The sequence below is a fragment of the Ostrea edulis genome, chromosome 3 (assembly GCF_947568905.1).
Source record: "Ostrea edulis chromosome 3, xbOstEdul1.1, whole genome shotgun sequence".
NCBI lineage: Eukaryota > Metazoa > Mollusca > Bivalvia > Ostreida > Ostreidae > Ostrea > Ostrea edulis.
This window is the reverse complement of record NC_079166.1, coordinates 72,224,361-72,250,168: the sequence shown is the minus strand read 5'-3', so window position 1 is coordinate 72,250,168 and position 25,808 is coordinate 72,224,361. Positions and strand designations below refer to the sequence as shown.

At 33.9% G+C, this 25,808-nt stretch overlaps 1 protein-coding gene across 8 annotated transcripts; it reads right to left on the bottom strand.

Annotated features, from left to right (window-relative positions):
• Window positions 1–135: 135 nt before the first annotated feature.
• Window positions 136–25,133, bottom strand: LOC130052802 (uncharacterized). Of its 8 annotated transcripts, none has more exons than XM_056158828.1 (9): window positions 20,919–21,422; window positions 17,272–17,387; window positions 14,025–14,177; window positions 13,271–13,357; window positions 12,575–12,734; window positions 7,333–7,543; window positions 774–887; window positions 515–644; window positions 136–406 (listed from the first exon to the last, which is right to left on the bottom strand). In XM_056158828.1, the coding sequence occupies exons 5-9, from the start codon at window positions 12,716–12,718 to the stop codon at window positions 244–246; spliced, it is 762 nt and encodes a 253-aa protein (XP_056014803.1). In that variant the 5' UTR covers window positions 12,719–12,734; window positions 13,271–13,357; window positions 14,025–14,177; window positions 17,272–17,387; window positions 20,919–21,422; the 3' UTR covers window positions 136–243. The 8 variants fall into 8 exon arrangements, with proteins under 8 accessions (XP_056014803.1, XP_056014804.1, XP_056014807.1 ...); XM_056158829.1 differs by having other exon boundaries at window positions 21,366–21,420; XM_056158832.1 differs by lacking the exon at window positions 14,025–14,177 and having other exon boundaries at window positions 21,366–21,420.
• Between the last annotated feature and the right edge of the window lie 675 nt (window positions 25,134–25,808).

Here is a 25,808-nt window from a genome sequence, read left to right as displayed (position 1 = left end):
AGGCGTTACATTTTAAAATAGTTTGGAAACCATTTCAAAACTATTTTAAAATGTAACGCCTGAGGATTATAAAATGAAAGCGCTTGCGTTAAATTTTTAACTTTGTGTACTGTTTATTCTATTTCTTTTAATATTTTATACCGGACACTGTGATTTTTTTTAAAAACACAATTTGGACATATATATATATATATATATACAACGCCAAAGAGATATTGTTTCTGATGTAGTTGTGCTAGTTTATCATTCATTTTTGTTACACAATGCAAATGCTTCCGATGGCTGGTGTTCTTGGTGGTCATTTCTGTGTCGTTTTTTAATTCGAATAAAGAAAAATACCATGGCACTGATTATCATTATCATTATGGCTACAGAAATGACTATTAGAATCTTCCAAAATGTTCCTCTGAAAAAAAAAATTTATAAAGAATTCATTGGGGTAATCACCTAATAGTATGTATCTTATCTATATATCAAGTAAATTCATGATAATTATATTGCAATACAATCTCACGTTTTATCTAGATCCGGCAAAGGTGAAATGATGGATGTAAAAGGTGTCGATTGAGTTATTTCTATAACTGACTCCTTGGATGATGATGACGTGGAGGAATCGTTCTTCACGTTTGTATAGCATTCTTGATCTAAATAATATTGTGATCTCATGAAGTATATATGTATATACATATATATATAAATAGATAGATAGATAGATAGATAGATAGATAGTGACAATGAAAAAGAATTGCTTTACAATAAATAGTCAAACTTACATTGATGAGCATCAGATGAGGCATACATGAACGGACATCTTGAACAATTCACTGGTGTAGTGTAATGTTCTTGCACAAACTCTCCTCCTTTATTAAACTCTGCGCACACATTGCCTAAACAAGAGGCCCATGGTCCACATCGTTCACCTGAGTCACCTTGGCCCATATCTGAAGACTTTCCATATATACCTTGGTCCCTATTATGGCCCAAACTACCCTTTGCAAACTTGAATCTACACTATGTCAGAAAGCATTCATGTAAATGTCAACTTCTTTGGCCCAATGGTTCTTTTAAAGCTTTTTTCTATATTTGTATGCAAAACTTTCACCCCCCCCCCCCCACTTGTGGCCCCATCCTACCCCCTGGGGACCATGATTTGAACAAACTTGAATCTGCACTATGTCAGAAAGTTTTCTTGTAAATATCAGCTTTTCTGACTCAGTGGTTATTGAGAAAAAGATTTTAACTATATATTTGTATGTAATACTTTGATCCCCCTTGTGGCCCCATCCTACCCCCGGAGCCCATGATTTGAAGAAACTTGAATATGCACTATGTCAGAAAGTTTTCATGTAAAAATCAGCTTTTCTGGCTCAGTGGTTCTTGAGAAGAAGATTTTTCCTATATATTTGTATGTAAAACTTTGATCCCCTATTGTGGCCCCATCCAACCCCCGTAGCCCATGATTTGAACAAACTTGAATCTGCATTATGTCAGGAAGCTTTCATGTAAATCTCAACTTTTCTGGCTCAGTGGTTCTTGAGAAGAAGATTTTTAAAGTTTTTCCATATATATTTGTGTGTAAAACTTTGATCCCCCCTTGGGGCCCCATCTTATCCCCGGGGGCCATGATTTGAACAAACTTGAATCTGCATTATGTCAGAAAGTTTTCATGTAAAAATCAGCTTTTCTGGCTTAGTGGTTCTTGAGAAGAAGATTTTTAAAGTTTCTCCCTATATATTTGTATGTAAAACTTTTATCCCCCCTTGGGGCCCCATCTTATCCCCGGGGCCCATGATTTGAACAAACTTGAATCTGCACTATGTCAGAAAGTTTTCATGTAAAATTCAGCTTTTCTGGCTTAGTGGTTCTTGAAAAGATTTTTAAAGATTTTTCCTATATATTTGTATGTAAAACTTTGATCCCCTATTGTGGACCCATCCAACCCCCGGGGCCCATGATTTGAAGAAACTTGAATCTGCATTATGTCAGGAAGCTTTCATGTAAATCTCAGCTTTTCTGGCTTAGTGGTTCTTGAGAAGAAGATTTTTAAAGTTTTTCCCTATATATTTGTGTGCAAAACTTTGATCCACCCCTTGGGGCCCCATCTTGTCCCCGGGGCCCATGATTTGAACAAACTTGAATCTGCACTATGTCAGAAAGTTTTCGTGTAAAAATCAGCTTTTCTGGCTTAGTGGTTCTTGAGAAGAAGATTTTTAAAGATTTTTCCTATATATTTGTATGTAAAACTTTGATCCCCTATTGTGGCCCCATCCAACCCCCGGAGCCCATGATTTGAACAAACTTGAATCTGCATTATGTCAGGAAGCTTTCATGTAAATCTCAGCTTTTCTGGCTTAGTGGTTCTTGAGAAGAAGATTTTTAAAGTTTTTCCCTATATATTTGTATGTAAAACTTTGATTCCCCCCTTGTGGCCCCATCCTACCACCGGGGGCCATGATTTGAACAAACTTGAATCTGCAATATGTCAGGAAGCTTTCAGGTAAATTTCAGCTCTTCTGGCCCAGTGGTTCTTGAGAAGAAGATTTTTAAATGACCCCACCCTATTTTTGCATTTTTGTGATTATCTCCCCTTTGAAAGGGACATGGCCCTTCATTTGAACAAACTTGAAAGCCCTTCACCCAAGGATGCTTTTGGCCAAGTTAGGTTGAAATTGGCCCAGTGGTTCTGGAGAAGAAGTCGAAAATGTGAAAAGTTTACAGACAGACGGACAGACGGACAGACAGACGGACGGACGCCGGACAAAATGTGATCAGAATAGCTCACTTGAACCTTCGGTTCAGGTGAGCTAAAAATCGTTTTCATTTTTTGTTTCCTTTAATAAGGTCGTTCCAAAGATTAAAAGTACTAGCATACACTCATCTATACATATTTCCTTCTTCCAATACATTTACCTTTATGTGTTAACAGTAATCTATTTACGCTAGACACATATATGTACATGTATCAAGTGTAGTTTTATTTGGTGTGATACTTGTTGTAGAATACCGCCTTGCCTGTAGACAACCTTGTTTGCATTACATTACGTCACTGTGGGAACTTTTAACCTCACCAACGTTTTAATTGATGTTCATGGGACAATCACAACATGTGCTTCTTTACTCTTTCCTAATAACTAAATTGACGTTTAGTGAACAGTTACTGAATAGCGACCCTTTATTCACAACGCACACCCCTAACCCTAACATCTAATAATTGATCGAGAAGTTATTTTGGAACTATTTTATTAACAGAATATTATACGTCTTTCATATTCTTAAAATTTAGTCTCATTCTTGCCAATTGGATCATACAGTGGAGAATCTACATGCATAATGCATAAAGACTCGTTCACATCGAAGTGACGTATTGTGTAGTCTTATGGTTAAAGAAAATGTACTTTTCACAGACCTAAGAAAACCTCGAACCCTTACGACGACCCCGCCTTGATCTAAATGCGTGAATCTATGCATGAATTTGAATAATAGTATTCATGCATGTGGATTTTCTGAATATTTTCAGATCAATACGGAATTATTTTAAAAAAGACGAAAAGTCGTGGCTCTGCCTAGACCTTGACTACTTGCATATTAATATGACAAACTTATTTTCTCTGGGATATTTCTTATAAATATTTCGCCTGAAGTAAAAAATGAAATTCCCACCAGGACACTGGATAAATGGGATGATTGATTGTGCATTGTTTAACGTCCTTCTCTAGTATTTTTCATTCATATGGAGACGTCACCATTGCCGATGAAGGGCTGCAAAGTGGGGTTTTTGGTGTTTTTTTTTTGTAATTCTGTTTATTTTTTGCTTTCACAATAAATAAACATTTACATATTAACAATACATGATATTGTAGTATATACATATTTCAAGCAAGAGCAAACATATATGTGTATATTTAGGAGTGCATATGTACATGTATAATGTGAAAGGTATTTAATTTCGAAAAGATGGGGAGAGAGAAGGAGAGAGGTAAGGGGGGAGAATTTTGCCTGGTCTACTGGGCTGCAACATTTTGGTCTATGCTCGGCGCCTTTGACCTTTGAGCGGGGAGGGATCTTTATCGTGCCACACCTGGTGACACGGGCCTAGGCTGATGCGGTCTCATCCGAAGGACCGCCCCATTTAATCGCCTTTTACGACAAACAAGGGATATTGAGGAGCATGGATAATGGTTTGAACTTGAATCTTAAAATATATATTTCAAGAAATATATACTTTAAAATCTAGTTATGAGTTTTTCTGATCTAGTTATTTTAACCACTCCACTCTAATGTAACTACATCTTAGATATACAGTGAAACTTCTCCAAACCGGTCCCTCAGAAAACCCACTCTCCTTGAATATCGGCCGATTTTTAAAGTCTTTACAGAAATCTTAACATTGCCTTGCAAAGAAATTCTTACAAAAAGGGCCACCCCTGAAAACCGGACACCGGCCATTTTTTAAAGAACATTTGTTAACAAACATGTGTAATTTACCCTTAAATGTGTGGTCAAGCAATGAAGATATTATTTCTGATACTCAAGTTTGGATTTAAATCTGGTTTTAGTACAACAGATGCAATTTTTGTTTTACATGCATTAATTAATCAAAACATTGCTAAGGGTAAGAATTATATTGTTGCTTCGTAGATTATCAAACAGCCTTTGATAAAATAGACAGGAAAATGTTATTTTTCAAATTAGCGAATCATGATATTGACTGTCAAATGTTAAAAATTATCAAGTATATGTACTTTATCATTAAATCATGTGTAAGACACAAACAAGTTATCAGAACTCTTCAATTGTAATAATGGCTTGATGCAAGGGGAATCACTCTCACCGTTTCTTTTCTCTCTGTATGTGAATGATTTCGAGATGGAATTTATTGAAAACATGTGTATCCCAGTTGAAATCAAAGATATTATTTTGTTTTTAATTATGTATGCTGATGATACGGTACTTTTTTTCAGAGACAGAACAAGGTTTACAAGATATGTTGAATTGTTTACAATATACCTCAAAGTGGAATATAAAGGCTAATGCGGACAAAACAAAAATAGTTATATTAAGAAAAGGTGGGAAATTAAAAAATTATTATTGTTGGAAGTATGATAACAAGTTGGTTAGTATTGTTGAAAATTTTAATTATTTGGGTATAACATTAAATTTTAATGTAAAATTTCACAAAACACAAAATGTTTTAGCAGCGCAATGTAGAAAAAGTTTAAGTAGCCTATTAACCAAAATGAGAAAAAAATGCATTTAAATGTAAGTACACAGTTGTCATTGTTTGATACGTACATTGGAAGTCTAGCAATGAAATCATGGTTGTGAAGTTTGGGGCTCACATCCAGCAAATGATTTGGAAAATGTTCATTTGCATTTTTGTAAAAAAGTTTTCTGTGTCAAGAAGTCTACTATGTCTATAATGGTCTACAATGAATTAGGACGGACACCTCTACACGTGCTAAAAAAGTATAGAATATTGAAATATTGGTTAACACTAAAAAAGACAAATAATTGTATTTTAAAGAGTATTTATCAGGAAATGTTACATGTTTGTGACTCAAATTCCTATACTTGTTGGTTGACATATGTAAGAAATTTATTATATTCTTTAGGATTTGGATATGTATGGAATTGTACTTATGATAAAAATGAAAACAATTTTTTATCTGAAGTAAAACAAAGACTACAAGATGTGTTTATACAAGAAATGTATAGTGTTTTTGAGACGTCACCAAAATGTAACTTATATAAATATGTCAATGAAGGTTTTAAATTACAATTGTATCTTACAAAATCTGTTCCAAGTATGTATGTTCAAAATATTAGTAAATACCGATTATCCTCACATAGATTAGAAATTGAACAAGGTAGATTTAGCAATATTCCAAGAAACGAAAGAAAATGTAAATTATGTTCAGATAGTATTGAAGATGAATATCATTTTATATTAATATGTCCTTTTTATAATGATTGTAGAAAACAGTATTTAAAGAAATATTATTAAAAACACCCCTCCACTTTCAAGCTTATCCAACTATTATCAACTGGAAATATTACGGAATTATGTAAATTTGGTAAATACCTATATAAATGTTCATCTGTTAAATCTCAGTTATTATAAGATTATCCTCAGTATCTATTCTATCCTGTCCATGTACATCAGTATGATATATTACGTTTTGTTACTATTTTATTGTATAAGTTGTTGTATATACTTTATACCTATGAACTGTATGGTTCTTGGTCAATAAACAATACAATACAGTACCCTTATAATATCGGCCACTTTTTGAAAAAAAATGAAAATTTAACCAGATGGTGTTCAAGATCGGTCAGATATGGAAAATGACTGACCAACTGGCCAGGTGGGAAATTATCGAGCGGAGGTGTGAAATACACAAATGGCCTCTATAATTTCGGTACTTTACCTGTACAGTCAAGAGTGTTACTGGACACTTGACTAATCCAAGCGACTCTTCCAAATTTCGTACAAAATGTAATAAACAGATATGAACATATTGAATGAATACAGTATCAAACGCCATATTGTTGCACCATAGTATAATATTGATATAAGCGCTAATTAATAAAGAACAAACCCATGACTGTTAATGATATTTATCAAAATATAAGTTGATTTTCTTGGTTTCCATAGACTTAAAATTCCCAAGAAATATTAGAATTACAATTTCCTATAAATTTACTACTGTACTTTTCAAAAACGTCAAAACAAATGTGTTAATGACATAAGCGATGGATGTAAAAGGAGTTTTTATAGGTACGAAGGATTTCAATAAAAGGCCTCAGTATTTTCTTCATGTATCCTGTTATAGATTTTCAGTTTAAAATTAGATAATTTCAGCGAGAATATTTCTTGTAATAATTACCTGTAGGTATAAGCGGAATAATTTGATCTTCACCGATAATTGATCATAGATCACCAGATAAAAGTGAACAACACCTACTTTGTGAAAATTGAGATAATTTTTCTCTAAATGCTAAATTTTCGGTAAACCGGTCACATCTGTCAACCGGTCATTGTTTTTTTTTGGTCCGAGAGCCAGCCGGTTTAGAGGAGTTTCATTGCATCCCACTGGAAGGTGTTTCGTCATTCATTTGAATACTTTCATTCGTTAATACGTTCTGCTAAGTGTTGTTGAAGTTGGTCATTTGTTCTTAAATTTGGAAGGACTAGTTTTAAGTTTACGGACAGAGAGATGGACGTACGGACATTTGTTTATTAGATCGTCTCCCCTGTCCTTGCAGCTCAGATGAGTTAAAATGGATCATGTTGTATTTTAGTCTAATGCATGATTATTACTTTCCCCTTACCTATGATGCTGGTAGCAACTGCACAAACTTCAATAGATTGGTTGGCATATTCATTCAGTACGCAGTGGTACCGAAAGTTGGCGGGTTCAGTACAATTCTGGTGAACAGTTTGACAGCTTAATGCCCGTTTCCTCTCTCCCAATGTGGATGAATCACTTGGACATCCTGCACTAATCATTATTGTTGTTAGCGAAGCCTTGCATGATATTCTCTGGTAGAAAAATAAAATCAAGAAATGAAACCAAGCTTTTCGTGAAATCATTGACAACACATCGCTTAATCCATCAAAGACCACATTTGTCTTTGGTTCTGGTAATCTGAGTTGCTTTATTATGGAAATAAAAAAGAATCTATGATGAAAAGCTAATAACCATTCAATAGAAAATTTACTTACAATCACGAAGTTTCACCTTTTAATCTTTTTCTTCCAAATACATGTATGATATCTCTACTAGTAACACAAAACTTTGTGGGCTGTCATGGGAGTTAAAGTATGCAGGTTTTAGCATATTTCGCTGATTGTCGTATATGTCAGTTTTCAGAATAATGAAGAACAGGGGCTCACCAACGTGCAGATTTTGGTAAAATGATACATTGGTACAATACACAAGTTTGAAAGATAACAATGGTTTAATCCAAGATAAATTAAGATATGCATACCTTACAATTTATAAACAATTCTTCACAAATAAGGAAGGTATAGATATGTAGCGAATAACCTTGGTGCAAGTACATCAAATAATATTTATATTACAAATCACATTTTCCTCTATGAACCAATCAATTTCAGCATGCGACACAATCCGTTCATACTGGCCATGAATGGATTATAAACTAGTTTAAAGCACGCAACTGAGAGAGCGTAATGATTTGAAAAAATACGTGTTACAAAGATCTCGCAAGTCACACCTCGTATTAAGATTGTGAACTTACGTGGATTATCATTCCAATCTTGTGGTCTCCTAGCTCCAAAATGCAGTGCAGTGTTGATAAATAGAGGATATCTATATTGCGTGTTTTGATATTTGGTTTATCCAACGAGTTGATAATTATGGTGTATTTATTCGTGAGGCTTGCCGAGCGAATAGATACACCATATCAACGAGTTGGATAAACCAAATATCAAAATACGCAATTATAGATGTTCTATTTATCTCATGTGTCTTCTTTTCGCTTAATTTTGAAATGATCCCCAGTCTGGTAGAAACAGCTGATTGAATTTGTTTTGAATCCGTTGCTCAGACGTCGTGCTTAATCTGTCTACCTTACGCGGGAAAAATAGTGTGCTTATAATCCATTGATACACAGTACAAAAGGGCATTTTTATAAGAAAAACCATGGATGAAAATTATTTTTTAGAAGGAATTATAGTCTATAATTAATAATTGTTTTGACATTCCAACAAAGTAACATCTATTGACCGAGTATCTATTTTTTTTTTACGTAGGCCTGACCTTCTGATAAAAGTTTGATGTTGCCGTCTTTTTGAAATAAACATGTGTAACGTTACAACGATTAATAAAAGTAATATTTTAATGCAACGTTATTAGAATGTTCAACAGTTTACAATGAAAAGTAGAAGTATTTGTGAATTTGGATTTTATTTACGCAGTTTCTTTGGATCTGAGGGCGAGAGGAGATCCTGGGTCACTTTAAATAGGCCTAGCCTAGTAGGTAAAGCTGTTGAGATTTGTTACATTCAATATGCTCCAGAAAAAAGAGACTGTGCTTGTGAATACTTGGTACCGCAGCATGTCGAGGTACTTTCGATTATGCTTGTCCAGTAGGCGGTCGATTCCTTGTCGATGATAATAGTGAGCACATCTTTTTGTTTTCTGATCTTAATGTTTGAGTAGTTATTGATCGAGTTGGCATTTTCATGACCGGTAACCTGCATTGTATGTCAGTGGGGGCAACATCATTTTAATTTTGTTATAAAATAAATTCTAAATAAATACAGAATGACAAGTTTTACGCTTTATTTCATGCATCGATATAAATAAACACAGAAAATAAGTCATCCAAGCGGGGACAGTGTCAAAAGTAGTTCGGACCGGAAGTGCTTTATCAAACGGGCGTGTGATAAAGCTAATGTTTTATCTCACTTTCAATATACACCACATGTATGAGATAAAAGGCAGGATAAGACGAAGTGTGACGTCATGTCTATGTTTTGACGTACGTCACAATGCGACTGGGACAGAGGCGGATCTAAGGAGTTCGTTTTATGCAACAAAAAGGGGAAACAATCTTTGTTTTTGTTTTTATGTCAAAAAATAACAACTGCACAAATATATTTATCAGATTCAAATCCTAGGCACGTTCCGCTATTCAGACCGAACATCGAGCCTCCACAGTACCCAGGAGTTACTTAAATTCAGGATAAGATATTAAAGTTACTTTTGTTACATGAAGTTTCATTTTAAAAATTATAATCCTTCAATTAAAAAAATCACTTGCTTATTACATTTGTTGAATTAACAAACCAATTTGTTCACTCTATGTGCCCTATATTTTGACGTGCAAGTTCACATTCCAGGACGCTGTTCCAATAAGCAACCCCTCCCCAACCCCAACCCCGAAGAATATTGCATGACTTATAGAAGCAATGTAAAGGAACGGTAAATTAGTAACTTAATTAAATATAAGAATTGAACAGCACTTTCGAACTGTTCGTGGTTCTGGCGCGATTCACAGAATTTGCCTCAAATCCAAATCCGATCAAAATGACAATGAACAGTTCAAAAGTGTTGTTCAATTCTAAAAGAAAAACTATTAGAAATCAAGAAAATGAGGCACATTCCCTTGTACAATTGCGCGTTGGCGCTTCATGAAAAGTATACCAGTGTGAAGCGTTGCAGTTCACCTCATGTACTTTCAAAATTGAACTTATTTCATATCTTTAAATGCTGCTTTCATTTCTGTCGGAATTCCCCGCCATTGAAATAAACGTGCTATATTTAACAAGATTCATGTACACATTCTTCACAACTTCGTGCATAAGGAGCCTGCTTCGATCACAGCTGGTAAAACTACTGAGCGCAAAACATTGGAAATGTAATTAATAGTTTTGCATATGGATAAAAGGCGAATATAACGAACAGTGATTAATCTCATAACTCCCACAAGGATTGCAAAATAAAGAATTTGGTAAACACGGACCCCCTCGACATGCAAGAGGTTGGATCATACGCCTAGGAGGAGTAAACATCCTTATTATATACTTTCAATTTCATCTCTTCTTTTTTCTTTAAAAGTTTGTGGGCATATATCACACGATATATGCCCGGAAACATTCCGGCCCGCAAACATTACGTCACAATCAAATTTCTACGCCGTTAATTTTAAAATTTTTCGTGTTTTTCATCTTTTACTCAGTTAAACCGATAAAGTTATTGTTAAAAATAAAATTATTGTTAGTTTCTAAATGAAATCGTTTTTTGTCGCGAACGGACCTCGCAAGCTCGGTCCGTCTACGCGCCAAAAATCTCGGTCGTCATATTTTCCCATACAAAGTCTATAACCTATAAATATCGACCGGTCACACCCGTCGTGAGCCCTAAATCTTGATCAGGTAAACCATGTTATTCGTAATCAAATTCAGAGTGATAAGAACGGCCGCACAATTGGTATAAAACATGTCAGACAGCATCTGACCCAATGATAGGTTGTAATGACAAACTAGATCGTTATAACAACTATGGAATTTGCGAAATACTGGCTTTAACTTTGATATCAATAAATCAATATCAAAACTAGGTGAATTTAATGTCTTGTACGTTGAACATCCTTACACATTTCTACTTACCTACATTTGTATATGTAGTCAAATCTCAAAGGGGTTTATCGTCAGGGCAAGAAAATCATAAGTCTAATCTAAACCTCATATAATACACGCCAGACAAAATGAGCTTCGATCATTATAAAATCGTTGTGTTTAAACTTTCCAAATGTAAATCATCACTCCAGGTGTTGAACACCTACTTCTTATAACATATTTGAACAGTTTCTGAATATGAAATCCCTGCATCGATGACTATGCCACGAAGGCACTTTAATTTCAATATCAAATTGGAAAAGAGATAGTTTAGAAAATTAATTAGATCTAAAATGCAGTGCATGTACCTTTCTCTGTCGATATAGTTCAAGGAACATCTTTTATTTTGAATATGGTCATACCCATTAATCTGTGATCACAATTTGCTGATAGCATTGATATCAATGTTCGGTATATAAACGATATTAGGAGTGCTATTCCCAGCAATGAATCGGAGCTAGTGATGGGCAATAGGAAAACAATAATGTATCGATGATTGGATTAATCGGATGCACCTTTTTGATTGATTCATCGAAAAATAATCGATTTTTACTTATTTCAAATCTATGGCATAAATATATTAAATTTACTTTATTTTTTAACCTAAATATTAAATTAATTAGAATAAAATCATAAGATTGATTGATTGCATCTTGTTTGACGTCTCTCTCGGGAATTCTTCACTCATGTAGAGACGTCTAAATTCATTAGAAATTTGAAGTTAATGACCCCATACTTTCGATTTTGTTTTCCCGGGATAGGGATAAATCTTTCGACTTTTGTTGTTGTTCTTATGAGATCCGGTATAGAATAGAGCCTCAATACCCCTTGCTTGATGTTAGAGGCCAAATCCGAGGCCCCAAGCCGTGTCACAGCAGGTGGGGTTCGAGAAAGTACCTCCCTGCTCAAAGACTGAAAGCGCCGAGCATAGGCCTAAATTTTGCAACCCTTCACCGGTAATGGTGAAGTCTCCATATGAGCGAAAGATTCTCAAGAGGACAATAAAACAATATTCAATTTTATAGGATGATTCAGCTTCGTCAGGCATTTTGGATTTTAGTTAAGTCGCGGCAGGGATATTCGTATCATTAAATAAAAAATTCCGACGTCGGCGATTTTCAAAAATGGCAATCGATTATTCACATCGTTTCAGTTATAGCAACCGACAATCGAAAGTCGGTGATAATCGGTACATCACTAATTGGAGCACAATACATCTTAAGCACTAGGCTTTTTGTTCATAATGATGACATCTTATAGCGAAAAAGGAAAACTGTTTGAATATAATATGCCTGAAAAGTCGTAAAGCAAAAGTACTAGCAGGAATTTATCGTTGATTTTTATGTGATAAGTTTGGATTTTATTCTTTCAAATCTAATTTTTTGTGAAAATCCAATGAAGCCTATGTTATACGTGTTTACTTACGCTTACTCCTCTCTTTAGCCTTTCTCTTTCACTTGAGATGCATCCATTTGTTATAGTTGAAAATATCAGAAGCAGTAAAATGAATTTATTGAAATAAACATTTGGTCCGAAATCCGATGGTATGTTTCCGTTTGGTTCCCTCATCTGAGCAGGCCCGTATCTGCCACAAAATATCATAAAGAACATGTATTGCGATTGAAATATACATGACTACAAAAAGGGAAAATATTGAAATGTATCAATTTTGATTACTCATTTCAAGATGACCGATGTCCAACACTAGCTAATTTCATTTTGTACAGATTTTAGACCGATAACATTGACAGCATGGTAAATCAAGTGCAATAAAAGTTAATTTAATAATAAATAGATATTATATTTTCACTTTATCCAACTTGGATCAAATATAAAATAAAAGCTGCGAGTGTTTCTTATGAAAACGAGGTACATATTTATTTCCCTTTCTAAAATTCAATAAAATGAAATAACAGTGGACAAATTGAGAAGTAACTTTTCTTCAAAGATTAATAAAAAAGAAACTGCCGCGCAAACGTTACACAACACAAATCAAACGTCAATAATTTTTAATCTAAAGTAAGTAAAATTTTATTTCATGATAGCATACACATTTCCAAGCAATTCACAGTTGATTGAACTCGGTCACAAAACTCGTGTCCACGAGACATCAGTGCATACCTTGATTAGCAAATGCACGAATACATGTACGGTTTACACGTCACAGCATTCTACTCGTCTCATAACTCTTTGTTACCTTTCAGGAATCTGGAAAGAATATTTGTTTCTCATGATATCTTGAGGATAATAATGATATTATCATAATATTTACGAAATAGTGCCTTATATACAACTTACTCTAAGGCGCTTGTACAAGGGTACGAAGAGGAATACAATGATATATAAAACAATATAACGCAATTAAGTGAAATTGAATGACAGTATGACATAAGATCTTATATCTGTAAAACTATCAATATATAACATTATACTTAAAACCAAAAGGTAAAAAGTATTTTTATTTGATGTAGAGCATCATGCGATCAATAGTTTTTTTTTATATGTCAAACACTATGCAAGGTATTAGAAATCAACGAAATAAAACAGTAAAAAGAATTAGAAATTTGCATTAAAACAGCCATTGACAAGATTTATACTGTGTAAGAAGCTTAATTGTCAGGGAAAGCAATCTTTTTTTAAAAGTGGGTTTTAACAGTTTTTCAAAACGTTAATGTTTTGGCAGCTTTAACATATTTCGGAAGGTCATTCCACAAACTGGTTGCAGCTTAACTAAACGTGCGTTCTCCAAAACACTATGTGCGATTTTTGGGGGGCACAATGAGTCTAACTCAGTGATGGTTCAGATCTTAGTGGTCGGGTTGGGTAATACACTTCCATGAGTTCCTATAGATATTTGGTAACAGAGGGTTAATACCAAGATTTTTTTATTGTGGACGATACTGCACTGAAAGTCAATGCAGCTGAGCTAAGACTGGGGAAATATGATCCCGCGTCGTTGTCCTCGACACAAGCCTGGTTTCGGTGTTCTGTTACCTTCTGTAAGCGGTCCAAGGTGGTCCTGTTGATTCTAAACAGAAGAGAGTTTGTATAATCAAGTATTCATGTAACGAGTGCATGGACAAGAGTCTTGCACGCTTCTGTAGTTATGAATGACGAATTCGACCCATATTGCTAAAATGAAAGTGACATGCTTTCACAATAGATGACATATTGTTCTCAAAAGTGAGATAAGGATCAAAGTGCACGCCAAAATGTTTGACCCACGATGCACCAATTATGCTTCTTCTCCAACTTTAAGGTGGTGTAATGGAACTTTTGCTGCAGTGTGTTTTGAAGAGAAAATGATCAGCTACGTTTCATCCTGATATCTTTGATATTTGGTATGTTGGTAAGTTAATTTACTATCATATGTTCACAACACTCTTCCCTGGTTGGAGCACATATATACATATTGTTAATTGTCATGTACCGTAACTCTTAAGAGAGTACAGTAAATGTAGATGATAATTTGTAGCTTATGTACTAGAAGGCTTTACAAGTTACAATAATTCACAGTAATAACTAAAACAAGAGGTTCGTGAGCCTGAATACAACATCAATAGAAATTAATTTAGATATGCAATCAGGAAAATTATTATCGATTTCATAGCCTTTTCTGGGTGGCTATACTGTTAATACATGTAAATGCTCGGGTTAACAATAAGGCCTTTGGACCTCTTGTTAGATTAATGATTTAAAATGTCAATCTAGTAATTTGAAATAACAAATTGATAATCCGTTATAACAAACTGGCAAATTGAAATAACAAATTTATAATTTGTTATATGAGATTGATAATTTGTTTTAACAAATTAGTAATTTGTTATAACAAATTATCAATTGGTTTTAACAAATTAATGATAAAATTTTCATCAAGTTATAACTATTAATCAGTTATAACAGATTGATAATTTGATGCAATAGATTGATGATTTGTTTAATAATAATTTTCATCGATATGTCGATTCGATATATCCCTGTGAACTCGAAATAAACGACACCATAGAGTCGTCAACTTCTGCTTCATACTTAGATTTTATTGAAAGTAGATATTAACGGCAAACTAACAACTCAACTTTATGACCAACTGGATGATTTCAGCTTCTCCATCGTCAACTTCCCATATTTATGAAGCAAGATTCCATTATCACCAGGATATGGTGTTTATATCTCTCACTGCGTATGATCAGTTTTTAAATCGATGCAAGCTACTGACAAACACGTTGATGATGCAGGGATTTCAACAATATCGTTTAACGTCAGCATTTCGCAAATTCCATGGTCGTTTTAACAATCTAGTTTGCCTACACAACCTATAATGTGACAGCTCAACGATATGTTGTCACTGTTTTGCATCCAGTCGTCGTGTCGTTTGTCTTTCATCTCAATTTCATTTTTCAAGAAGACATGCTGGTGTGATATGCCGCGACGTGCAATGGAACATCTTCACTAAAACTATGTCGACACTGTACTTGAATTCCAAAAAGCCCCGATCTCACAAGTAGAACGCATTTAAATCCACCAGGGTTTATGCACGCTTTAAGTTAGGCACTTCTAGAAGTGGGGCAGAACATCCCTATGGCATAAATAAACTGTGTAACGAAGTCGACCAGCACCAAATGGTAACAGAGGCATATTCGTTATTGAAGTTGAAAATTTTCAGTGGCTACCACCTCTTTAGATTTTACATTCTCCGCCAAAGTGATGATGATTTACTCTAAATTCATAGAGGATATCTATATTGTGTGTTTTGATATTTGGTTTATCCTACGAGTTGATATGGTGTATTTATTCGCGAGGCTTGCCAAACCAAAATATCACAATACGCAATTATAGATGTTCTATTTATCTCATACGTCTTTTTTTCGCTTAATTTTGAGATGATTCCCAGTATGGTAGAAACAGCTGATTGAAATTGTTTTGAATTCGTGGCCCAGACGTCGTGCTTATCAGTCTTCCTTATAATCCATTCATATAAGTACAAAAGGGCATTTTTATAAAAGAAACCATGGATGAAAATTGTTTTAGAAGGAATTATAGTTTATAATTAATATTGGTTTTGCCATTCCAACGAAATAACAACTATTGGCAGAGTATTTATTTTTTGACGTAGGCCTGCCTTTTGATAAAAGTTTGATGTTGCCGTCTTTTTGAAATAAACATGTGTAACAACGATCAATGAAAGTAAAATGTTAATGCAGCGTTATTAGAATGTTCAACAGTTTGCAATGAAAAGTAAAAGTCTTTGTGCATTTGGATTTTATTCACGTGGTTTCTTTGGATCTGAGGGCGAGAGGAGATCCTGGGTCACTTTAAATAGGCCCAGCCTAGTAAGTAAAGCTGTTGAGATTTGTTACATTCAATATGCTCCAGAAAAAAGAGACTGTGCTTGTGAATACTTGGTACCGCAGCATGTCGAGGTACTTTCGATTATGCTTGTCCAGTAGGCGGTCGATTCCTTGTCGATGATAATAGTGAGCACATCTTTTTGTTTTCTGATCTTAATGTTTGAGTAGTTATTGATCGAATTGGCATTTTTATGACCGGTAACCTGCATTGTATGTCAGTGGGGGCAACATCATTTTAATTTTGTTATAAAATAAATTCTAAATAAATACAGAATGACAAGTTTTACGCTTTATTTCATGCATCGATATAAATAAACACAGAAAATAAGTCATCCAAGCGGGGACAGTGTCAAAAGTAGTTCGGACCGGAAGTGATTTATCAAACGGGCGTGTGATAAAGCTAATGCTTTATCTCACTTTCAATATACACCACACGTATGAGATACATTGTGTTATCCAACAGAATAAATCTGTATCTTCTGTTATATGTACATGTAGTTGTAAAACTTAAATATCATATTTGAGTGAAAGTATAATGAAAATATTATCGCAAAATTGTTGTTGTGTTGTTTTCTAGTGTCAGTATATGATTTATAAAAATATTTCACTTACTTTATAACTCCGTACAGTATGCTGATATGTATATGTGATATAGTGTTTCACTGATGAAATTCCATGTTTAATAATTGGGAACCTTGTTTTTCAGTACATGTATACATAAATATCTGCCGTCTACCAATATATACATGTATATTCCTCATAATTCAGAAATACCTGTACATTTTTCCCATAAAAAAACCTTCAGAATTCCATGGGGAAAAACTAATTTGCTCCACATCCTTTGGTGGTTGGAAAGCCTGTGTGGGTTTTGTTTTCCATTTACAAGGAAGCTAAAACGAAATTTTTATAAAATGTAGAGAGCACGTCAATACTATGATTACTGAGGGGGTTTCCCAGTTATTGCCGGAAGAAGGAAATTGAAAGGTGACCATTTCCTTTTACAATCATTTATTACATCAAATTGAAATGAATGCCTACTAGATGGTGTAGTGTACATTTGTGAACTTTTTGAAATGTTAAAAGCTTTTGGTGATACTTAAAAGTTCAGAGCATTTTGTAAAATAATTTGAAGAAAACAAGAAGGGAAAAGGCCACTCTGTGCGATAAAATCATTTATGTTTACATGTATCTATGTAAAAATCAAGTTAGAGAAAGACTGGTGTATGAAGAAATAGCTACAAGTGACAGCTCGACTTGTTTCTTAATTAAATTTCAAAGGAGTTTATTTTATCTGAATTATTGAAATGCACATCGTGAAAATGTACAAAATAAAATGTACATGTATGATTGTATATATGATATTAATACCAAACACACATGCATGGCCAAATACCATGCACGTAAATATTTAAATTACACACAATACATGTATACATGTGCGCATATATATATATATATATATATATATATATATATATATATATATATATGTACCATATATATAAATGTACCATAATCTAATATTAAGCCCCGATTTCAAAAAGCCTAGGTAGTCACGTGGTACGGTGACGTCATATATGCAACCTTCGTCGATCAACTTGTAGAAGTAGACCAATCTCTACCCAGAGTTGTCGTTCCTTGCTCTCACTTACACTTCTGTTAACGCCTCAAAATAAGCAATGTTATTCCACATGTAAATCCACTTTTTTACGGCTAATAAAACTAAGAACTATTTTATGAAATATAGGGAAAATGTAGGACAAGAAACTATTTGTAGATTTTTTTCCATTACTATATATTCTTCATGTACCTATGTATAGGCCTGGTGCAATAGAACTACCCAATATCCACGCTTCAACCCAAAGCAATGCTTCTTGTGTCACAAAAAGACTTGATATCTGCTCAATATTTATTTATTTACGTATATTTTTGTAACTGAAGTCAAAACCGTACTTTATTTGAGTAAACATGTCATTTTACAAAAATCTTGTAAAACCCTTGAGACGTTGACAGAGGTGTAAGTGAGTGTAAGGAACGATAAGTCTGGGTAGAGATTGGAAGTAGACGTGTAAAACTCGGGTTTTAGAGGCCTAATTTAATTTAACTAAACACTATTTGGTAATGCTATTCCTTTAAGCATTTGTATAGCGTTGTTGTTTTTATCTAAAATAAACAGTGCAATTATTATTAAAGGCATTTTTGGATAAGTGAGAAGGAATAGATTATGATACGATGTATCATTGACAACTAGGCCTACTGTCACGGGTGCATTTCGGGAAAGGGGGGGGGGTAGATAAAAATGATCAAATTTATAGTGAACATCACAATACTTTTAAATTATTTTATTCAAGCAATTTTAGTATTATTATATATTATCTAATTTAGTATTATTATATATTATCTAATTTAGTATTATCATATTTTAATATTATTTTTTAATCTACATGTTGTTAGGAAGTGGGAGTGCGGCGTACTACTGTTGTTACATGTATGTATACGCGTAATGAAATGAAATCATTATACATGTAATTCAATTCAATATTGTTACAAGGTGAAGGTCAGTTGGTGCGAGTGTGTATTGAATTTGAGAGCAGAACGGAAAGCATATGCCGTAGGTCGATATGTAACAGTGGGTAACTTCGATAGAAACATTTTCTCGCAGTTTATCCACGTCATTGTCCAAGTGCTTTTTTGAAAAAGTACAGGGACAAATGCTACTGGTTTTTTATGGCAAAGTCGTTGTGCCGACAAAAAATATCCACGTCTTTTCCGTCATACCTTTCCTTCAAAAATTGAAAGGAAAAAAAAACAGTCTAAATCCTCTCTATTGACAGCAAGTACACCCTTAAACGACACAAAATACCCTAATGCAGTGTTAATTACAAGCTGTGAATGTGATAATTGATTATTTATGTCAATTAAATCTAATCTGTTTCTTCTCGCTCGATGTCACATATGACGTCACAGATAATGGCGCATAAAATATCGAAGAAAATATGCATATCTTAATATTGAATTTCATCGTTTTCAAACTCGAAAACTGTTTCATTTAAAACACATGTAAAGTAGTTTTAGACATGCAATGAATTAATTTTGCTGAAAAAAATAAAAAGTTTAGAAACATGTGATGTGTCCTTTAAACAGAAGATAGAATGAACGACAAATAATGAATTCAAAAGCAAGACTAAACTGCAGCTCCGCAAAGGTGTGAACAAAGTGTATCATAAAATGCATCAAATCCAACAGATCAACCGGTAATTAGACTGAAGTTCTTTTAAAGCTTTAATTCTGTTTGAATTATACTGAACTATGTGAATCTGGTTAAATACTTTCAAATCTATTTATAGCTTAGCGCAGACGATTGGACATGTTACAAGCAGTGGTGATTTTATCGGAAACAACATACACAGCAACTACAAAACACTACACTGTATTGATTAGCTTATTCAAAAACGACCATTTAAAGTCCTCAGTTTTCGGAAAATACAATATCATGTATACCTGGTCCAGTAATCATGTCAATTTACCGACATGTAATTGTTAAAGGGGTATGTTAATTTATATATAATAGTGCACTTTCGATTTATAAAAGATAGAGACTTGGGGAAATACAATAGATACGTAAGCTACATATAGAGGCCATTTACCTTGTCGTAGTTAATGGCCTGAGTGCATGGCCATGAGATAGTGTCTGCTATGATAAGCGTGTGTAACTCTATCTTTTAATCTTAACCACCCACACATCCACACATCCACACACCCAATCACCCATCCACACACACACACACACACACACACACACAAACGTGTCTACATGTATATACGGCTATTTTGTGTGTAGAATTTTTTTAATCATGATATGATGGGCAGAATTATATTTCAAATTTTACGAAGTGTGTATCAACTACATGTATGTATTGAAATTAGAAGAAAATGTACATTATGCCAATATAAAAAAAACAACAAAAACAAGTATAGTATATAGCAATGCAATTGTTCCTTTGTTATTATTTGTTATTACTTGTATGAATATAGTTCAATATACTGTATTGATATTCAGCAATATCTAGAAAGTACTAATAAATATTAGAATTCTCCCTTTTCATGATTTCATTACATCTACAGTACTAGATTTGATCATAAAACCATTGCCTGTCAAAATGTATACATAATTATCAGTATAGGATTAGATTAGAAACAGTCAGTAAATCTGTTTAATGTTTTAAACTGTTATCACCAGTAAGGACCTGTTAGAGAAAGAAACAATAAATACTTTAAAATGTGAATTGTAATGCACTAGCCAATTTAGTGTGTCATCGACAGGTGAGGGTCAAAATACACCATGCAAGAAAGCACACCAAAGCTACTCAATGCTACATGTAAATGAAGAATGGAAAACCAGAAGGAATATAGTTGTTTACCTTAAATTGTCAATGGACCATGTGAATGTGCGTATATGTAAGAAAGAAAAAAACAATACGAACAATCAGCATGGTTAAGAATATCATGTAATAGTTTTGTTTTCTTTTTAATCAAAAGTATATGTATATTTTCTCAGCCTTTTTGGGGTACTTTCCGGACATTACGATGATCTTTTGAATGTAAACTGGTTCTCTGCTTTTCTGTTGTTGAATGGGAGGGGCTTGCAGGTAGTAATACGGACGCGATCATACTTAAAAATGCGAACCAGATTGTGTTTCATTACACAAAGCCTGTCCATTGTTTCACAGTTAATTGTATATTAGCGGGAAATAATGCAAACTGTGAAGACAAATTGGTATGCTAGAAAATATTTTCTATCTTACTGACTAGATGCGGAGTTATATCGACTGTGGGTATGATAGACGTAAACAAAATAAAGCACTTACTTTGCACTACTTTCCTTATGATTCAGTTGTTTTCAAGATTGCCTGATGTATGAATATAAACAGGTGCGAACCATTAGTGGTACGGACAAGGTCAGTGAGTGTTTATGTAAGTGGTAAAACTTTAATTTAACTATTTTTTACAGAAAAATCTAAACTATTTTCTTGACTAAAGCTTCTACAGGTTCTCCCAATCAAGCAACTTTTGCGTCGTAATAATATCCGGCGATTGTAAACTTCTACGTTGATACTAAATGCAGAATGAACATGTTTTCAACAAGTGTCCACTATGCAATTTTGCGAGGGAGAAAAATAAAAACGGTGACATGATGAATTCATATATATATATATATATATTTATGATTAGTAAAGATAAAACTTTTGATCCGGTTGTTAGAAAAATAAATGCCGTGTTCATATCTTAATATATACGTTCATTGAATCTTTTCTCTTATATTTCTTTTGAAATTGACATTGCTTTAATCATGCAATAAATATATGCTTGTTGCAAACTAGTTCGATCCGGTTTTCTGGTACCACCTGTCTGCAAAATCATTACCATATATGGATCGCCATCAAGGTCAAAGGGTGCATTGGTTGTTCCATTTAACGTAACAAATAGATCAACCATATGATATTTTAGATCTTAATTCTAGTTTATATTTTTAAATAGTACATAAAAATACAAAATCAAACTTAAATAATACCCAAAGATATAAATATAAACAATAAAATGTCTTTCGATGTTGTTTCATCGGATAACGAATTAATTATAAGGTAGCAATCATTGCAGAAAAATTGCATAACCTGCGTAAGTGTTACATAACAGGTACATGGAATCTGTTATTTTCATATATTGGCTGACTGCCCCACCCCCCAATCTAATTAAAATCAAATCCTAGGATACGCTCACAGTCGCAGAGTATACGGCGCGGATTTAAGAAGTCTGAATTTAATTAAATTGCCCCACCTCTATTCTTGATAGTAGTAGTGAATGAAAAGAATGTAGGCTTGAAATTTATAATTTGAAGCCTTGTAGCAAAGAAAGGACGAGCGCTCCCTCCCTTCCCACTGCATACATGTACCTGGGATGTGAAATCGAAGGCTAGGAAATATCTCTCTCTCTCTCTCTCTCTCTCTCTCTCTCTCTCTCATGATTTTGAAGATTGAAGATCGGGAATTTGTTTTATGCATGTAAAGAATTTCAGAATTTAGTTGTAAGCCAACTTCCAACTTCCCCTGTTGCTACCTCCACACAGCCACTTTACATGAACTATTTATATATACATTGAATGAATAGTGTCCATTTACCTATCCTGCATTATATTAACTTTATGTATAACCTTTGCTTATATTTATGTTTATTCATTCTGTGTAAAAACGTTAAACCTATGAATTGTTGGTTCTTGGTTATAAACAATACCGATACGGGCGGTCAGGCTATCAGGTATATTTAGTATACACACAGAATTCATTAAGAAATTATACTCTGTTAATAAATGGTTGCATATAAAGCTTATCGATCATTATACATACACTTAGTCCCAAATTCTGAATTTATGAAAGATTTAAACATTTGTTCTAATGCGAGATATTTCTACAACTTTATTTTTAAAAGTCCTAGCATTGACCGTAACATAAAACACATGCCCTGCATCCTCCGGTAAACATTCGGGCGATTGTACACATTACAAACTACAAATGTAACCTATAGACAGTTGACTGTTATATAATTCGTGAAGGACACCTACCATGTAATTTAGCCGGATTATAATTATGAAGTTTTATGAACTTTAAAAATCTTATGGACTAGCTTTTATTAATCTTTAAAAGTGAATATTGTATACATTTTGTTCATTTTACTCTGCTATGTAATACATGATATAGTGACTGTGACGAACAATTAATTAAAGAAAGAACGAATCAGCCAATTCGTTGCATTCTATTGAAATTAGGGAAGTCCATTAAATTGGTCATTTTGTCAGTTATTTCAAAATTTTGTTGGAAAAGTTTACAGGACGGAGAAGGTAAATATCCCTAAGTTGGCTCTTAATTATCATTGATCTTTTAGGACCGGTCAGTAAATGGGCTTTTGTGCAATAGTACCTAGAACGTCAACTGTAGCCGTGTGAGATGGGCAGTTCTGACATCCACCTGTCAAGCCGCCATCTTCTCGCGTCCCTAGAGACGAGAGGTGTTTTGTTGGTTATTTTTTTTACAACCAATGACCAGTATTTTTACTATCGATATTTTATTTTTTCTGTTAAAAGTATGAATACCTAGACTACCCTGGAAATGGTTAATTCCGCTAAATTCTCGCAAATTCTTATTCTAACAACAATCTCTCTTACTTCCCTGAATCAGGTGTTTTGAACTGTAGCCTTTATATTTTATTTGAGCTTGCATTTAATCTTATATCAAATAAAGATCTTCACGACCTGTGATGTGCAATACTCTGAAAGAAGCGGAAGTGTTATACTACACTGCACTTATTAAGCAGAACATGTTGACAGTATAACACAAGTAACACAGCGACCCGGTTACAGTTGCTCAGGTTACCATATTGACTCGGTATATTAATACAACTAGACCAAAGTTTTGTCAGTATGATCAACTATGAAAAGATACGATTTGACAATTAATATGATTATTAAAGAAGTACTGGTCTACTGAATGTAAGGGGAAATTATTTTCTAGTGCATATTTATGAAGGAGTAACGTTTAGGTTAGTGGTGGGCAAGTGCGCGAAAAAAATATTATTAGAAATCATGGGAGGAACGGTATATAGTCGCACTGAATGGTGATTTCATGCTAAACATAAAAGCGGTTCTCTCTACCCTGTATAATTCCGTCTGCCTGTACTGCAAACTGTGCCCCGTCATTAGCCTTTCACGTTGTCTTGTAGTTGTCCGCCTGCAACATCATAGATATATTCGAAATGGAGAGTGCACTATCCGACTCGGAGTAGATATAATTAAGGAATTTTCTTCATTAATTTCTAATCGGATTGAGTAAATTGTATAAAGTGTATACCTTATGTAGCTTGATATAAAACACGTGCTTTTTATTCATACTGTGATATCGAAAGAATACGACACAATGACTGACTCGTTGACCTATTGACACGTCGTATTTTGCGGAGACTGCGGTACGGGAGATAACCGCTCATACTTCTCGTTACGAGGATTGACGGTTTTAAAACCCCTGCTTTGTAGTGGGAATTCAATGAGTCGTTTTTTGCATGTAACTATATCCCACGATACGAGTATCTTTGAAAACAACAGAAAATAACAAACGGGGGATATTTTTATACGTCTTGTAATGTTTTGCTGAATTTCTTATTTTTTACCCTTGTGTATTAGAAAAACGAGTGATCAGATACACAGATAAAAAAAATCGTTCTCTGGCTGTGTACATATAAGTATTATATACAGACTTTGAGATGATATGCTGTATCTACTTTTGCTGGTAGTAACATAAATTTTTATATCTAGTACCTTTGTAAAATTTTATGTTCAGACAGCTAAATATTTAAACTGCGATAGACAAAAGAATAGGGGAGTACAGAATTATGTTCATCGAAACATATAGCAGTTTGGAGAAACTGAGACATACCGGAGATCTATAGATCCACCCTTATAAGATCGAACGATATATTTACAGCACAGGTTGTTCCCCTCTCATTGATGAAATCTTGTATCGCTGTATTCATGCTAAACTATCTCAAAATTTCAATATGAAAACAACCTTACCATATACAGATCTACCGTGTACATTCCCACCATATTCATTAAATCTCCATTCATGAAAACTCACAATTGTGTTTGTTGACGTTGTTAGGTTGTCCCCATGCCCATATCGTTCGATATTTTCTCTGTATATTTTGATCACCATGAATCCCTGCCTTGCTAAAAAGACATTCCATTCCGTCTCTACAAATCAGTTTCATGTCAGGTATTAATTTATAGTTTGTAGTGGTTCCTTGTCAAAGGTCTTTGGTAAAGTAGAAGTGATGCGGATCACATACACTACAGAGAGACTACATGCCTTTATATGCATGGGCTCTAATCACGGACTTGATTTCTTTGCTATTTGCTCAGGATCCATAGATAAGTGATTTGGTTTTGAATATTCGATTTTTTACATGTCATCTGATCAATGCAGGCATTCCTGTTTATTATTTAATATCCACATTATTTTATTTTGCGTCTGCAGATAAAAGAATTAAGGAAAACCATTAATTCCATGTTTACTAAATATACCACTGGGTGCCGGTAAAAGAAGTACTAATATTTCAATAATCTCTGAATTGGGTAGATATCCTATGTTCTGCTCTATAATCCAAAGTATTTTACTATATTGGCATAGACTTGAGAATTGCACAGAATCATCCCTATTATACAGTGCTTATACAGAGAATATCAATCTGAATTCATATAATATAAA